This window comes from Camelus bactrianus, chromosome X (assembly GCF_048773025.1).
Source record: "Camelus bactrianus isolate YW-2024 breed Bactrian camel chromosome X, ASM4877302v1, whole genome shotgun sequence".
In the NCBI taxonomy this organism is placed as follows: Eukaryota; Metazoa; Chordata; class Mammalia; order Artiodactyla; family Camelidae; genus Camelus; species Camelus bactrianus.
The window spans coordinates 23,647,892-23,665,474 of record NC_133575.1 but is presented as its reverse complement, the minus strand read 5'-3'; the positions used below and the strand labels follow the sequence as shown (position 1 = coordinate 23,665,474).

Genomic DNA, 17,583 nt, shown 5'->3' with positions numbered 1-17,583 from the left:
ATGAATAAACTTCAGAAATGGAATTACTGGGTCAAAGGATGTGAATATTTAAAATTTTGAGGAAAAAACTTTGACAGATACATACTTTTTAAAATGTTTATCATCTCACCAATAGTGTATGAGAGTGCCTGTTTCTTCACAATCTTACCCACTCAAGTGTATTATCACACTTTTTACCTTGGTTAATTTGAGAGAGAAAATTGTTTTCATTTGCATTTTTTAAAGTTATGAGTACAATGGAGAAATAATACTTCTTAAAAATGACAGGTTAATGATACAACTGGAAATTTGCTAAATCATATCTGACTTTGGCTCCCTTTTGGGAGAGGGGCCCCAGAGAATTTGTTGTTATTGGAGTAAATGTATGTTAATAAGTTTCTTACATAATGTGTAGCAATAAACTATTTTAACAAGAGGCAGTTTCATAGATAGGTTTCATTTTTCGAAAAAGGGGAAGAAACAGCATTCTGTGGCTCGATGTGGGTTTGTCAGTTATTGCCTCCCCCCTTCCTGGGACTTCCCACTGCTCTTTAGCACAAATCAGACTCGAGCACAAACAACTCTTTTTCCATAGGATCAGTTATAAAAAGAATGGCCAGTGCAATGAGCAGCTTACTTTCTTGGTCTCATCAGTGAAAAGTAGACTCACCAAAGGCGTGCAACCATTTCTGGAAACAGCACTGGCTGACTCGTTCATCTCTATATGGTCAGTCGTGTTTCTGCAGGACCAAAAGAGCAGACTGGTTAGTGAAGGTAAGGAAAGGAGGCAACAGGCCCTGTGACTGCTAACTTTTTCTGTCATTTCTCTTCTCACACCTTCTTAGCCTCTTATCATCAGAGCTTCGATCCGATCTCATGACATCTAAAACGCTTCTCTAGTTTACAAATCAGAGGTGAGTGGGCATGTAAGCAAGCATTCAATGGACTTAGACAATCAAGAGAAATTAAGTCAAACACTCTTCTTATCTCATGTTCACATTTTGGACATTTCCAATTTTTAATTTTTTCCTTAAAATTTGGGGTGGGTCTGATCAAATATCTGTTGCATAATTTATTCAGTCCTCGTTCACTAATTGCTACACAGGTTTAGCTTCTGCATTTTTAAAAGAAGGCCTAAAAACCTAAGCAGAATTTTGCAGGGACAGCACAACTCTTAAATTCGGTTACAGTGAAATAGTTTTTGAAATGAATACAATCATAATAAATTCCAATTGGATTAGACTTTCAATTATTCATTTGGCGAGCTTGTGGTGAGTGTTTCTGTGCGGCAGGACATACTCAAAGTGAATGTGATCTACAGTGATGATGCTTTTCAAATTGTCATCTGGGTGATTTGGGGAAAGTCTCCCTGTTGGTACTAAAGACAGTACATGCACAGGTGGGCTTTTGTTTGAATTATCTTTAGACCTGCTCAAACATTCTTCTTCTTGTGCATATCTATGTGTGCTTAAATGTAAGACTAGTTTGGCCAGAACATTCATAAGGTTATTTTTAGACCATATCTTGCATAGGTTAATGTAAGAAGATTGTGTTTCTGAGCTTGAGAAGCTTCTAGGAGAATTGGAGAGTATTTGAAATCAGTGTAAAACATTCACATTATAACACTAATTTGTGGGATATATAAATGTAGTGCACTAATTTTATTATCTCAGAGCAAAGTGATGTTTTTGAAAGTTATTTCAAGTTACTGAAACATTTCCAAACACATACCTAACGCTTTTCTTAGATATATAGGATCCTGTCCCTCTAAGTTCTTCATAAACATGGTAAATTTGTCTCTATTAACTAAATATAGTTACTTTCCCCCCAATTTTTGTTTTGCAGTTTCGAACCTATATAAAAATGAAAGAACAGAACAATGAACACACGTATTTCCATCGTGTAGATGAATCAGTTACAGCATTTTGCCACATTTAGCTTCTCTCTTGCTATGTCTCTCTCTCTCTGTATATATATTACTAAACACACATATACACAGGTTTTTTTCCTGAACTGTTGGAAAGTATATTGTTGATTTTAAGGCACATTACCTCAAATTCTTGAGCCCCTTTCTCCTAAGAAAAAAGGTAGTCTTCTATGATTATAATGATAAGGAAATTTAACATTATTACATCACTATTATCTAATATACAATCCATATTCAAATTTGTCCAATTCTCTACATGTCCTTTAGAGTGTTTTTATTTTTAAAATTTCAGATGTAATCAAGTATCTTGCATTGCATTTAGTTGATATGCCTACAATTAAGTAAATGTTAACAGGCATAATTAACAATATAATTAAACATGATTAACAATTATAACACCAAGGAATTACGATCAGTCAATACTATTACGATTACTTTTCTTATATTTTTAGTCCTCTCATTTTGGGACAAAGTACTTTAAAAGTAATTTGAAAAAGTGATCATAAGTTTAATTTTTCTGATATAAAGACAGAATATGAAGAAAAATCCATATATGAGAAATACATGTTTAATAAGGTATCTGCACCAAAAATTTACATTTTCTGAAATAAGGAAATTCATATCCAGATACAGTCCTTGGAAGTAGCTGTTACCTTTGGTCATAAGGAACTAAGTAGAACTAAACAGAAAATTATTTATTTTCTTGCTGATGTTAATGTGGAAAATAGAGGCCTTCTGACTTATGATTATGTTATATGAACCATCAAATTAGACTTTGAGAAATTAACTTGGTAAGTAAGAAACACGTTATATTTGAGAGTAGAATTGATAATCCCAAATTATGTGTTTTTTAAAATAAGAACTGAAATATAAACTAAGTGATATGTCACAGCATCCATCAACAAATGCCACAAAATATGAAATAACAGGGATATAATCCAAGGTATATGATTAAGCAAATGGTTATTTCCAGCTTTAAGGAACACCTACTTTCAAAGATAAGGGTGAGGAAAATGCAGACTTTTTCTATACAGGGATATCCTTTCTAAAGAAACCCCTTGTTTTGGGTAAAGTTCTTGTATCATTCACTGAAAAAAATTTAAAACATGTACTATAAATTTCGTTACATTATCATTATCATAACTAGATTCTGAACAAAATAATATTCAAGGTTTTCAATGATAAACTTTCAGTGGTTTATTTACAAGTCCCCAAATAAAGATCTTTAAAAAACAGAGATTGGAATTATGAGATCTAAAATTTAGATTGTAGGAAAAAGAGATGAAAAGAAGAAATAGAGTATTTTGAAGATTGAGAGGGATTAAAAAGAACATTTCTGATGTATCACCTACACATAATCCTAACAAGACAGTTTACTTCACTCTCAAATTTGAGGCAAAAATAAATTTGCTCATCTGATTGGAAAATCAAAAAATAATAATGTGTTGGAAAATCTCAGTGGAAACAGTTAATCTTAGACGTGGAGGGTGAGATACTAAATTGGCCCAAGCTACTTGAAAGGCAATTTGCAATAGATGTGGTCTAGTAATTCGGCTTATCCCAATCTGACCTAAGGAGATATTCATGGAGGCATATGCAGTGATTACACATAGTAAGACAGCAAGAAAAACCTCAATGTCTACTATGAGAAATTATTTGCTAATGTAAGATGTGCCTGTAGATGTCCTATTTTCTAACTGCTAGAAGGCAGATCTATATAAGCAGACATGCTGACAAGTGGGAACCAAACTGTACCCCAACTAGCTAGGCTTAAGATCTTCTACCAACAGCAGATCACATTTTCCTGTTATTATTTCTGTGGGTTACATCTGTGATGCCAAGAGCCAACCCCATCCCACCACCTCCATTTCGGTGCGGCCGTGGACGTCTTGTTTGCACTGTCTCAACACAGCTTCTCAGAACTCTTGGTTTCATGTGCACAAATTGTCCTTCCAGAGACGGGATCTGTTTTGCTACTTATCACCCCCCCCCCCAGTTCCCCACTTCCTACCAATGCTCAATCTTCTTGCTTTTCTTTTGCAATTGCCAGTTACTCCTTCATTTAAAGGATCTTCCCAATGATTTATTTCACTGTTTGAGGTAGCAGCTGGATTTTGCTCATGTTCCATGCAATCCTGATACATATACTGGTGTAGGGGAGAGAAGAACTTAGAATTTCTTTCTAATTTAGGGGCAAAGATTCTGAACGGATGGCTGGGGGCTCTGAAATGTTGAGATATGAGACTTGAAGGGTAGGGGTGGTGGCACGGGGGATGGGTAGGGAAACAGGAAGCTCAGAACAGAAGAAAAAAGCAGAAACGCCTGGATGGGCGTGGGGTTTGGGAAAACTGGGAGGAATTCAGTATGGCTGGAGTCCTGGGTTCTGTAGGGAGAGGCAGAGATGAGATGGAGAACGCAGATAAGGACCACGTATCATGAGAGCCTAACGTTATCCTGGAGGTAATGGGGAGCTACTGATATTTAAACAGGGCATCTGTAATATACCTCTGTAGTTGTAAGATAAAGGGTGAGATGATACTAGGCTATAGTACTAGAAATGGTTATGGAAAATGTTCATATGGTTAGATTAAAAGAGCAGAGGATAAATTATTTGTATATCTCTAACACATATGAGCACTGATGCACAATTGGGACTCGTGTGTAGCCCTGTAGGATGGGCACTGGCTGTCTTCTTGGAGCTTTTCTTTCTGTACTTCACTTCCTTGCTTTGTTCAGCAAGTGTTGTTTATTAAATGGAGTCAGGGCTGGTACCCGTTTCCTGGAAGGACTAATTGCTTGTCATGACTGTGATATTAACTGCTCTCAACTATGCAGTAGTGTGATATGTTTTAAGAACAGACCATACACTTTGGGGTTAGGAAATTTGGACTTGAATCTTGCTTCTACTGCTTATTTGCTTTGTGACCTAGGGAAGGTCACTTGTCCTATCAATCTTAGCTTTCTCATTTGGATCACCCAGATTATGACAACAATGAACAGTGCAGTGTTGTCAGAAGATTAGGGGTAATGTCTGGAAAGCACCTGACACAATTGCCTTTATTATTACTATGCCCTATCCAACTTACTGCCTCTGCTTTTTGACTTAGGTCAAGGATAGGCAAGTCATAGCCTATGGGTCAAATTGGCCCTCTGCCTGTTTCTGTAAATAAAGTTTTACTGGAACACAGACATACCCATTTGTTCACATATCGTCTACTATGATGGCAGAGTTGAGTAGTTGTGACAGAAACCTAAAATATTAAGTATTTGGTCATTTATAGAAAAAGCCTGCAGATCTCTAACTTAGATTTTTCCAAACATTCCCTCTTAAAAAGTTCTTCCCCCTTTAGTTTTTCTCTTTGAATCCATGCTTGTGTTGTTTGTAAATTAAAAGTCTGTCTATGTACAGAGTTATAATAAATTTTCTGAAAAACTATGCCAATGTTAGTGTAGAAGGAAGAATTTATATTACAATTTCTTCGGAAATCCAAGTAAATGATTTAACAAGGTGCTGCACTTTAGCACATATTTCTAAGTTGTGAATTTGCACATAAGGTTAATTTTGGTATTCCCCTGTCTGGTAATGATTAATGTAGGCTATATTTGCCTAGAACATCTCATCTGCAAATGTCCTTGAGAGTCTTTCCCTGCACACTTAATCAGTCATGGAGAATTTCAGATATATCTCTGTCTATATCTCTATCTTCTCTATAATGAGAAACAAAAATTCAAGTGATAACATATCTTTGAACAATTGAAGTAATCCACTGGCTTAAGTTTTATTGTCTCAGATGAAATTCAGCCAAATATGTTAACATTTGTTTGAAGTACATCTTTTATAATACTTTTCACAACATTGAGTAATGTCTTGTAAGAATTTTACAGATAATCACAAATTTACTAAGAAAAAATGCCAATAATTAATCAAAATAAACCCAAATAACTTTCTCTACCTTAAATTTTACGACATAATGATATATATTACTATTTTTATTCTAATTGTACATTAAAGGGTTTTTATAAAGATCAAATGAGTTAATGTATGTATAATTTTTATTTCTCACACAATATTCCTCTGCATAGCTTGAGAACAAGCTTTCAAAAGCTGCCTTAGCATGCTCTCTGCTGCCCTCTGCTGCTAATTCCCAGAAACTGATTTTGACTCTAAGCGATGCTCACCTCAATTTCTCTCCTCTTAATATACTCAAAAATCCATGCAATATTAAAGTTTGAGGAGACTCTAAAAATAATTTAATCCCACATTCCCAACGTACAGGTAAGAATTTGAGTCTCTGAGAAGTTAAGTGACATGTGAGCGTGGGCTGTTTCCTGACTGCCAGCTTTTCAATGCCTGCTGGCTTCGGACACACTAATTTTGACATCTATAAAACAAGCACAACGACAGTGCCCACACCTTCAAGTCTTTTTGGGGAGCCAATGATTTAGTACATTAAAAGCATGAAGAATCGTGTCTGGGTTGTAGCTAGTACCAATGTTGGCTATTTATAAACTTGCCATTAACTAGGCTAAAACCACAGTTAGTGACAAGGTCAGAACTAGAATTCTGGTCTCTTGACTACCAGTTCAAGAATTTTTTTTTTTTGCCTTAGTGAGTCTGAATAACAAATTTAACTTCAAATGTAGATTTTTATAACATGACCTGTTCACATGTGAAGCTCTCACTGTCTTGACAAAGCTACTGACACTATAGCTCTTGCAATAGCTCATTCCTCCTTATACTGTTCAAGGCAGGTTCCCCACAGAAATGATAATTAACACTCATGAGCTCAAGCCCCCAGATACAAAATCCTACAGCCCACACTTGGGATATGATTTCACTGTTGACCGTAAGTAACCCCTCAAATGGGTGCCCTGCTTGAATTTCCATGTACAATTAGACACTTCCACTCAGTTTACCTCCTATCAGACTCAAGAGGAACCAAACTAAACCTATCAGCTCTTTTCCTGGCTCCTTCTTCTGATCTCTCCATTTTGGGCAATGCTGGTGCCATATGCCAGTGTGCCCAGACTCGGTTACTTCTGACTTCTCTCTCCTTCACTTCTAAGTCCAGCAGCCTTGGTCTCTCCAGTTCATTCCTTCTTTTCTACCTCCCTCCTGGTTCCTGTCCCAATCATCTCAGGATGATGAATCCAGCAGCCTCCTAACCTGGGTCCCTAACTCCAGTCTCAGCCTGCTGAAATTCATCTTGTCCTTTACTGGTAGACCGCATCATGCCTTAAATGACATTGGCTGCCTTCCAGAGCTCTGTATTGCCTTTGGGATAAACTGAACATCTTCAGCCTTGCATGTCCCAATTTACCTCTCTGATCGAAATCTTTTCCTTTAGGCACGGGTGTAACTATCCCTAGACATCAGGACACATTTTCTGCTTTCCCATCATTGGACCTACCATCGTAGTGGTCTACCTTAGGCCCCACACATCAGAAAGGGAGGGCTCTTACACTACCAGAATGAAAGTATCAACAAAACTCTCAGACCATGATAAATCGGGCAAAGGGCCCATTACTCAAGACAAAATCCCGGACCCGCTTCCTTCACCGTTGTGAAAGAGCAGAGATTACTTGGAGGACCCGTAAATATCATCCACATAAAGTTAAAGACTCCACAAGAAGTTAGAACTTGTTTACTTGATCCCCAACTTTTAAGAAATGTTATGTTATAAATCCTTGAAGTTTAAAATATTTTACTACAGCTGTGTAAAATATTGGCTAAAAAGAACTGATTTTCCCCTTACCTCATGTTGTAAACTAAAAGGATCAATGAAAATTTATCCAATGGGGGGGAAAAACTAGTGTGATGTCTTAGTGATTGGTAATGGGAACTACTTCTAGAACATTTTAATAAATTATTTGGAAGGTGGATCAGAGGGCTACTTTAGAGCTTCAGTAAATAGTGGGCTCTACTCAATAGAGAAATATTGGTATTAAAAAAAAGAAAAAATATTCTGAAATTCAATGAGAAAACAGGCAACATATAAGCTGCAAATATACATTTAGGAAAAAAACCATAAACGATGCATAAAGAATCCTCTGGGGTGGACCTACAGGTTATCACACTAAGTTAAGAAAGAGAAAGACAAATATCATGTGATGTCACTTACATGTGGAATCTAAAAAAATGGCACAAATGAACTTATTTACACAACAGAAACAGATTCACAGAACATAGAAAATAAACTAATGGTTACCGGGGTGTGGGGGATGTAGGGAATGGGGTTAGGGAGAGATAAATTAGGAGTTTAGGATTTGCAGATACAGACTACTATATATAAAATAGATAAACAACAAGGTTCTATTGTATCTTGTAGTAAACTATAATGAAAAAGAATATACATATATGTGTGTGTATAACTAAGTTATCTTGCTGTATACCAGAGACTAACACAACATTGTAAATCAACTATACTTCAATTTAAAAAAAAGAATCCATTAGGACTGATAGTTTAATATGAAAAGGACTATGATAAATAGGAGATCTGCGATATGACTGAATGGGAACAAGGGGTACTCACGTGTGACTTTGCATTATCACCTTCACTATCTTCTAAGTCTGTGCTGCCCAATATTATAGCCATGAGGTATTTTTAAATAATTTAAATTTAAAAAGTTAATTCATGAATTAATGAAATTCATTAGCCACATTCCAAATGCTTAAAAGCCACATATGGCTATTTGTTAATATTTTGGACAGCACATATCCAGATCATTCTATCATCCCAGAAAGTTCTGCTGGATCACACTGGTCTAGACTTTTCATTAGCTTCTCTAAGTTATTAACCCCTGGCCTGCTGCTTTCCAGCTTCTAAAACCTAAATGCTCTAGTCTCTGCTCCTGTTCTCTCTTTTCTTGTGTACTACATATTTTTTTTTTAAAAAAATCATTTACTGTTGTATTAGTTGGAGGGAGAAAAAATACATGTATATACCTAATCTGTTACTTGCCCTGAAAATCTTTGCTTTTCTCTACCTCGGTGTGATCTGGCTTTTGAGCTCAGGTTCTGAGGGATCCCTGTCAATAAGGCTTTTCCTCAGTCACTTCAGGGCTTCCTCCTCTTTGAGTTTGCCTCTAAGTTCCAGCTCACTTCCATCAAGCCATACAGTCAGCTGGGGATGGGAGAGGAGAAGTTTTGGCTGTGATCATGTAGTCACATTGGCATCGATGGTAACTTCTCCCCAGTCACCTGGCCCCTGGTTGATAGTCTATAAACATCATGTCTGCAACCTTCCCATCCCAAATTGAGGTGTTCTCCAGATTTTCAGGCTCTCAGCAACATGCTGTGAGCAGACTTCATGGGGCAGCCTGTCCAACCCGGCATTCCACATTGTTGGCTTTCCTCCTGCTCCCACACCATGCTGGGCAGGAGAGAACTGAGACTTCCTGCTTCTTCAGGTCCTACTTGGTAGGCAGGGCACAGACCTCTTGTACTCTTGGCTCCCCAAATGTATCTGGAGCCATACTGTTTCCCTCCACACGGAATTCCATCCACTGGGTCTACAGTTGATAAATATTACGCCCTAAGTCATAGGGTTCTGGATTCTGATGTTAAAAAGCTCAAGTTATGGTATCTCAAAAGCCATTTCTCTAAAACTATGACTTCTGTCAGAGTTTCTGAAGCCTATTTAGAAACTCGAAAGATGAGAGTTGCATTTTCACTCTGGTTTTTCCACAGTGATATTCTGACGTCTTGAAGGTGGAAGGCCCTCACTGCAGCCTGGGTGGGTGGAGTGGGAGGGTTGTGAAGTAACCCCATCACTATTACAACTTTATGATGAGTTTTCTCACTCTATTATCTTCTTATGTATGTAAGATTTGCCTTTTCACCTAGATGTTCACTTTGTTGAGAGCAGAAACATACTTAAGAAGTGTTTTCAGGGAAGAACATTTTCCTATCCTTGTCTGTCCAACATACAAGAATTACTTCATGGATTTGTTGAAGACCTTTAACTTTGTATCTTCATGGTGCATGACTGCCTGGGATATAGTTAGTATTTAAATAACTGGCAAATTTGCTGAACATATCTTGGAATAGTTCCAAAAGAGGAAATAAACATTGACAATACTACCCTTACATATTTAAAATAATTATGCTACTTATATTAACTTTGTACAATAAAATTTTTACTTGGGAAATAATTACATGAACATAAAAAGATGCTAAAATTAAAAAAAAAAGGACCCTTATGATTAATTTTTTTCCCATTTGATTTGCTAATTTCAGGCTCAAGTTGATGGGTCTGTTTTGGAAGCCCAGCCCTTGAGGTCAAAAAGGACCAGTTCTCCTTGCTGTTGTCTGTTGCCCCATTGCCAGGAACACCAGTGCGTTCCTTTTTTAGAAAATGCAGCTGCTGGTTTCTAGCCTGTTCTAGCCACTCCAGAATCCGGTGCTAACTGCTAAGGTGGTGTTGGGTGGGGGATGGGGCTGTTAGAGGAAAAGGTCATAGTCAGGAAGGCTCCTTGGTAACTGGGGTAGAGGTAAACATGTCAGTCGGGCACAGAGATATTTCCAGAACGTATTCTAAGTGGGAGGAGAAAGCCATCCTGGGCAGCAAAGGTAGATGAAGATTTCATGGTCCTTCATGATGGGTTGAGAGTCAGTTAAATAATTGACAGCAATGACAAAAATTAATTCAAGTTAAATGTCTTTTGATTGCCTCCTAAGTGCAGACAACTGTGCTAGTTCCCAGGGTTAAAGTTACAAAGATGAGTAAGATACAGCTCTCATTTTCAGCAGAATCTGCCACAAATTTCCTTTTTTCATAACCCACAAGCTGTGCTGCTTCCCCAAATTGCAGCTTCTCCATCACTCTCCATTTCCTCTGGGGCAGAATACAAATGCCTTCGCCCAACTCCCAAGGGCCTTCAGAATCCAATTCCAGCTTATTTCCCCAGTCCTTTCTGCTTATGCTCAGTGTCCTGCACATGCTGAACAGGCCATGCCACCACATCCTCTTGTAACTCTGGGCCTAGGGATGCAACCCCTAGTCTTCAGTTTAACTCAAGTATCATCTCTGTGACTTTCCTCCTGTGACTTCTTCTCCTTTGCCCCAGTTTGTATTAGGGGCTTCTCTTCCTTTGTCCCACGGCTATTATAATGTTCAGTAATATTGGAATTGTGTCCAGTTTCTTTTCTCCAATAGCAGAAACTTCTTGCAGGAGGGAACTGTGTCCTACTCAGCTTCATACCTCCAGTATATGCCACAGTCCTGGTATATAGCAGGCACAGAATGAGGCATGGCTTGGGGAATGAATGAAATGAACTTACTGCTCGTTACTTTTGATACACCAACTGCCAATTTATAAAATTCCAATCTCCTTCTTCCCTATGGTTACTCACAAATTCTCTTTCCAGAATGCTGTCAGAAGGGTATCTCAGTGGACTTGCCTACCGGAATGAGACCCTCTGGAGTTGTACATCTTATAACGAGCAGGTGGCTGAGGAAAAGGAAGAGGAGACCGAAGCCACAGCTGCATCTGCTCTTTCCTATTCCTCTGTGGATGAAACACAAGTCCAAAGTCTCTATGTGAGCTGCAAATCCTCTGGCAAGTTTATTTCTTCCGTGCGTTCAAGAGAGAGCCAACGCAGTAGAAATCCGAGAATCACAGTGGTGCAGACAAACCCTAACCCTGTCTTTGAAAGCCCAAACTTGGCTGCAGTTGAAATATATAGAGACCCCAGCAGAGAGACCTATTTGGTTCCACCTTCCTGCAAGAGTATTTGCAAGAATTACAATGACTTACATATTGCAGGGGGCCAGGTGATGGCCATTAATTCAGTGACAACAGATTTTCCTTCCGAGAGCAGTTTTGAATGTGGTCCTTTGCTGAAATCGTCTGAGATTCCTTTGCCCATGGAGGATTCCATTTCCACTCAGCCCAGCGACTTTCCACCAAAACCGATCCAGCGGTATTCATCCTACTGGAGAATAACCAGCATCAAAGAGAAAAGCAGTCTGCAAATGCAGAAGCCTATTTCGAATGCAGTGCTGAATGAATACCTGGAGCAGAAGGTGGTGGAGTTATATAACCAATACATCATGGACACTGTGTTTCAGGACAGTTCTCCTACCCAGATTCTGGCATCTGAACTCATCATGACAAGTGTGGACCAAATTAGTATTCAAGTCTCTAGAGAGAAGAACCTGGAGACCTCCAAAGCCAGGGATATAGTCATTAACCGCCTCTTACAGTTGGTGTCAACTGAAATCAGCACTCCTAGTCTCCATATTTCTCAGTATAGCAACGTGAATCCATAGAGAGGATGCTTCTATTCCTCTTTCTCAACTACTCAAATTCTAAGCAACAATTATTCACTTATTCTGAGAATATGTCAGAAAGGGTTATGAAGGGGAGTCGGAGCTCGAGAAATGAAGGTTGGCTGGAGATCCGGTATGGAATAAGAGGAAATCTACTAATATTTCACATGAAGGAATGTGGTGAGAGGAACTACAGTGATTTCAAAGCAAGGGCTATATAGCAACAAAGCAAAACTAAAAATCATCAGAGAAAAGGTATGGTTCATTAAAGGGAATACAGAAATTGAGAAAGACAAGCCAAGTATGAATACACACCACAGCAAAACTAAAAGCCAAAGGTTTCAGGGTATGGAGTTTCGAATAGATTTTTCACCCAAGTAACTTTCTCCAAGTTGTTTCTTCTTGAGGGAAATGTACTGTAGAAGGCTGCTATATTTGGGGAGAAAGACAGGTTCAGTTTTCAAAACATGTTTATTTCTCTTTTCTCTATCCTGTATCCGATCATTTAAAATATATTCTTTATAAATATTAAAACGGTAGCAAATTGCAGTTGTGTTTTTATTTTTAATGATTGCTTAGCTACAACCACAAAACAGCCACTCAGATCTAATTCTGCTTACTGGGGGAGATGAAGTTTTCTAAATGCAAAATGCCACATAGTGAATATTGTTTTATTTTGCTGTGTTTGGTTTTCTTGGTGGTGGTAACTGTCAAAAGAAATTTTGAATCTTTTGCCATTTTTTTCTCTTCCTTTTCTACATGCCCTCTTGACCCTTGTGGAGCCAGGAAGGGGTCTTCTGTATCCTCTTATAAGCTCTAGGGTTCCATGATATCAAATTCTGCAGATTCATGCACTAGAACTATAATTTCACGAAAGCCTTACTGCTCTACTCCATTCCTCTAGCTCAGGGATTGGCAAACTAGGGTTCATTGGCCACATCTAGTCTGCCACCTGTTTCTTTTATTGAGATATAATTGACATACAACATGTTAGTTTCACGTGTACATGACTTGCTGTTTGCACATTATGAAACGGTCACCATAATAAATCCAATTATATCCTTTTTGAACATCCATGAATTAAGAAATTCGACATCATTCCAGGTGAGTGTTTTCAAATGGTGGATGACGATATCCAGCCTGTGATAAACTCTACTGTCTAGGGTTTCTGCTCACAAACAAGAAGAAATCACAAAACTGAATAGGTCTACTGAAGTTCATGCCACTGCACTTAAGTAGTATAACCTAGATGATTGTTCCCTGGGGGTCTCAAATTCAACATATTTTAAACCTGAACTTTTTCTTATGTCCTTTTTCACATGTTCTACTTTCTTGGCTTCTAATGTGTATTAATGCCACACCATTTTCCCAGGCACACAGACTGCACAGCTAATTCATATCTGTCTAGGGGCTAGAGGTGGGTACTTCCCTTCTCCCATGTGGAAGGCTAGAACCTGCTCGAGTTGGGCATTTCACTTTCCCACATCAGTTAAGCTCTAATAATACCCCAGCAGCTTAGGCTCTAGTTAACCAGTTTGTTTCTATTGAGGGCAGGTCTTGTTAAGACTTAACAAGTGCTCTGGCATATTTCAAAATGGTTCCTTTTCCCTTCCCTCTGCCAGAAGCAGAAGCAGGGTGTGAGTAATTTTTCTCGAATATTTACTGTGTGAACCTGGTCTAGCTCCTGAAGGTAAATCTTACAATTGTGGTGGCCTCCTTATGATTGGGTTCCTCTAGAGTTTTTAACTCTCAGAGTTGCCCACCCTGAGCTTCCATCAGTTCATCAATTTCAGTTCAGGTTTTCCTATCCTGGCACCAGTTTTCAGGGCAGTTTCCACTTGTGAATCTCTGCTTCAATAAGTGTGACTCCCTGAATTCACTTGTCAGTCTCTTCAATCTTGGGGGCAGTGGTTTGACCTGTGTCCTCCTCTCTCTTATTATTCCAAGAATAGTTAATATTTTAGTCTGTTTAGCTTTTCATTTGTTGTTAGGATGACTTTCAAGGTCCTTACATGCAGAACTGGAAACTGAAAGTTGTTATGTTTCTTTATATATTTTAAATTTGGACCCTCCTTTCCATTCCCCTTGTTAGTGCCCTGGTCTGAAATTTCATTACTGGGCTATTATCATAGCCATCTTGTTAGTATCCATCTGAAGTCTCTCTCTCCTTTATTGTAGCCTCACATCACTTCCAAATTAAATGTAACTGATATCATGTAATTTCCCCACTTTGAAGTGTTCTCATTATCTTATAAAATCCAAATTCTTAGCCCTAACACTCAAGGTCACCCATTATTTGTTCTATACTTAGCTTTTTAGACCTTCTCCCACTGCTCTCTCTTCACTCCTAGGGGAACTGGACTCTTTGCCTCTTCTTGAAGACCCCTGGTCCTATGTTTATTCCATCTTCTTTCACTAGAATGCCTTTATATTCCCATTCCCAGTTAGTTCTGAATTTACCCCTTCTTTCCCTGAGCATTGCTGGCAATTCTGACAACTTTCTAAGACAGTTATTATTCTCTACATTTATATTATTTGTGTACATCTCTTACTGTCCCTGCCAAAATGGCAGTTCTCTGAGGAAAGGGGTTATTTATATTTGTAATCCTCACAAGGGCCTCTTACATTTAGATTATGCTTTTTTAAATGAAAAGTAATTAAATATTAGGTTTGGATTATTTTGCTTAGGGTGACTGGAAAATCAGAATCGTTGTATGTGTGTTCATTTTGACCTCTGTTTTGAACCTCTTTCTAAATTCTAACTTAATTTAGGATTGTAGGTAGTTAAGGAATAGGAAAATGTCTTTCTTTGTTCTTTGTGCTATTAAGGCACTGTTGGGAGCTGTTTTTAAAGCATGGAGATAGATAGAAGGCAGAGTTCTCTAATATTTTAAAATTTAGATAGGTATAGTATAAATCATTTCTGGAGGTGACATAGTACCCCACTGTAGTACTGTATCTGAGAGGGCTGTTAGGTGAAAGTAATCTTTTCTAAACTCAAACTGACATGGGAACAGTTAAATCTGATTTGTGAGCTATTGAAGTGTCATCTTTTATTCTTCTCAAAGACCTTAACAACTTGAAGGTGAGAATAAAGAGAAGGAAAGAAATGGAGGCTCATTTATTTTTCCTGATGTAGAAACTGATGTTCATCAAAATCTTCTCTTGAATGACTTGCAATGATACAACTGATGGGTCATAAAAGTGTTCACTGAGTTTTGACATATTGGGTCACATTTTAATTTTATTTCTGGTGGATTTTGGAATTCAGCTCTCTTTCTGTGGATGGGATTATGTCCCACTACTTAACAGTGGTCGTATTAATGACCACTAACTTGTACCATGATCTGTCATAATTTCCCAGGTCTTTTTCCCACTTTATTTTATTCTAAGTATATCAATCTAATTCCATATTTATTTATTCATAAAAATATTTTTCTCTACGAAGGGACCAACTCATAGGCTCTTTTAAGAACTGAAACATATTCTCACTTCTGATGGAATTGAATAGTACTCTGAACTGCAGAAAATGAAAATGGGGGGAAAAAAACCTAGAGAATATGACAGGTAAATTATTATGCTTTTTTATTATAACTATATGAGGGAGGTCATTAATATTTCTTGCCATTTCAGAGAGTATAATAAGAAAGTCATTTTTTTTTAAATATCTACTTTTCCTGTTTCTTCATTCATTTATCCATCAAATACTCTCTGAATGCTACTCTATGTCAGGTAGAGTTCTGGGCGCTGGCACTCAGTAGTGGGTTCTTAATTGACAGGGTGACATCCCCACGCCCACTGTTATCTTTATTCACTACATGATATGCAGCACTGATGATGGAGCACTAACATTTTATTTTCTGCCTGTTTTACAGTGTTTTGCATAGTCCACATGTGATAAAGTAATTCTCAGAAATTTATCATGTTGTGAAGACATGTAAGCCTGATGCAAATTGAAATTTCTCTTATCCATGCCAGGAGGGCAGCTATTTCAAATAAGCAATTTTTTTTCCATGAAGAATAATACAGAAATTCCGTTTCAGTTAAGAATGAGTTTCCCCATAAAAAAACAAACTTACTGTTGCCAAAAGGGAAAGTCAAGGGAGGGATAAATTAGGGATTTGGGATTAACAGATACACATAACAGATACATATAAATAAAGCAGATAAACAACAAGGACCTACCATACAGTACAGAGAACTATATTCAATACCTTGTAATAACCTATGATGGAAAAGAATCTGAAAAAGAATATATATGTGTATGTGTGTGTGTGTGTGTGTGTGTGTGTGTGTGTGTGTGTGTATACTTGAATCACTTTGCTGAAACATTGTAAATCAACTATACTTCAATAAAAATAAAATAACCAGTTAAAAAAACAATGAGTCTCCCTATGAGAAGACTCATGTTTTGTCCCTAGCAGCTACTTCACTAGTCCTGAGAAAGGAATTCTTGATTAGAGAGAATACTTGTCAGCCTGACAACTATCATGATGCATCTTAGCAACTGGGAAATTTTAGTTTTCTCATCTATGTGAACAAGTGGTTGTTTTTTATATACCTCTTGTTTGAGTACTGAACTTTCATTATTTCTGTCTCCTGAGGTCACCTGGAAGAAATCCGTCCTCTGTCCACAAACTCCACATTTGGTCTTTTAAAATAAATAGCTGTTGACCGATTAATTTTAAGAACCTCAACTAATTTGTCCCTGCCTGAGTGTTTTTTCAAGAAAGCTGATCTAATCCTGCCTTTCTCCAGCTTTAAGTCTCCAATGGTTTTTCAAGGCTCACCTTAGCTACAGAACCTCCTCTGACCTGCCCTTTTCCCTCCCACTGACAGCCAGAAACTAGATCATTCCTTCCCTGCTTGCTCCCATACCACTCTCTTTATATTTCTAACGTAGCATTTACTACACTATAATATAAGCATTTATATCTTTGTCTTCCTCACTTAGATTTGAGCACGTTGAGGGCAAAGAGAATGTCCTAATTATCTTTGCCTTTCCAGTACCTAGCATGTTCTCTGGCATAAAATAGGCAATAATTAAATTTGTTAAATTGAGTTAAATAAATACACTGAAAGCTCCCAGTAAAGTCCTGAGGAATTTTCAGGAAACATTAAATTCTTTTTATGTTTTATGAATCTGTACCTTTTCAGCAACCACTTGTTACTTGGTAGAATATTCCTAGTCCAAAGAATAAGTTATCCTATAGCAATTCAACGAGTTCTGCATCTTTTTACTCTTGATGAAGCATAATTGATCATTTACTGTATGACAGACTTTAGAACATGTAACACAACTATCAGACCCTGCTATGCCCATTTTGTCCTATTTTTCCTTTCCAGCATCTATGAAAAATATGAAATAAATAATTTTGAGGCTATTCTTCCTTGGGCAATTCA

General features: G+C 37.7%; 1 protein-coding gene across 1 annotated transcript; it reads left to right on the top strand.

Moving 5' to 3' along the window:
- Positions 1-523: 523 nt before the first annotated feature.
- TASL (TLR adaptor interacting with endolysosomal SLC15A4) lies at positions 524-12,729 on the top strand. Its single transcript, XM_010970274.3, has 2 exons — positions 524-753; positions 11,277-12,729. The coding sequence occupies exon 2, from the start codon at positions 11,278-11,280 to the stop codon at positions 12,178-12,180; it is 903 nt and encodes a 300-aa protein (XP_010968576.1). The 5' UTR covers positions 524-753; position 11,277; the 3' UTR covers positions 12,181-12,729.
- Positions 12,730-17,583: the final 4,854 nt, after the last annotated feature.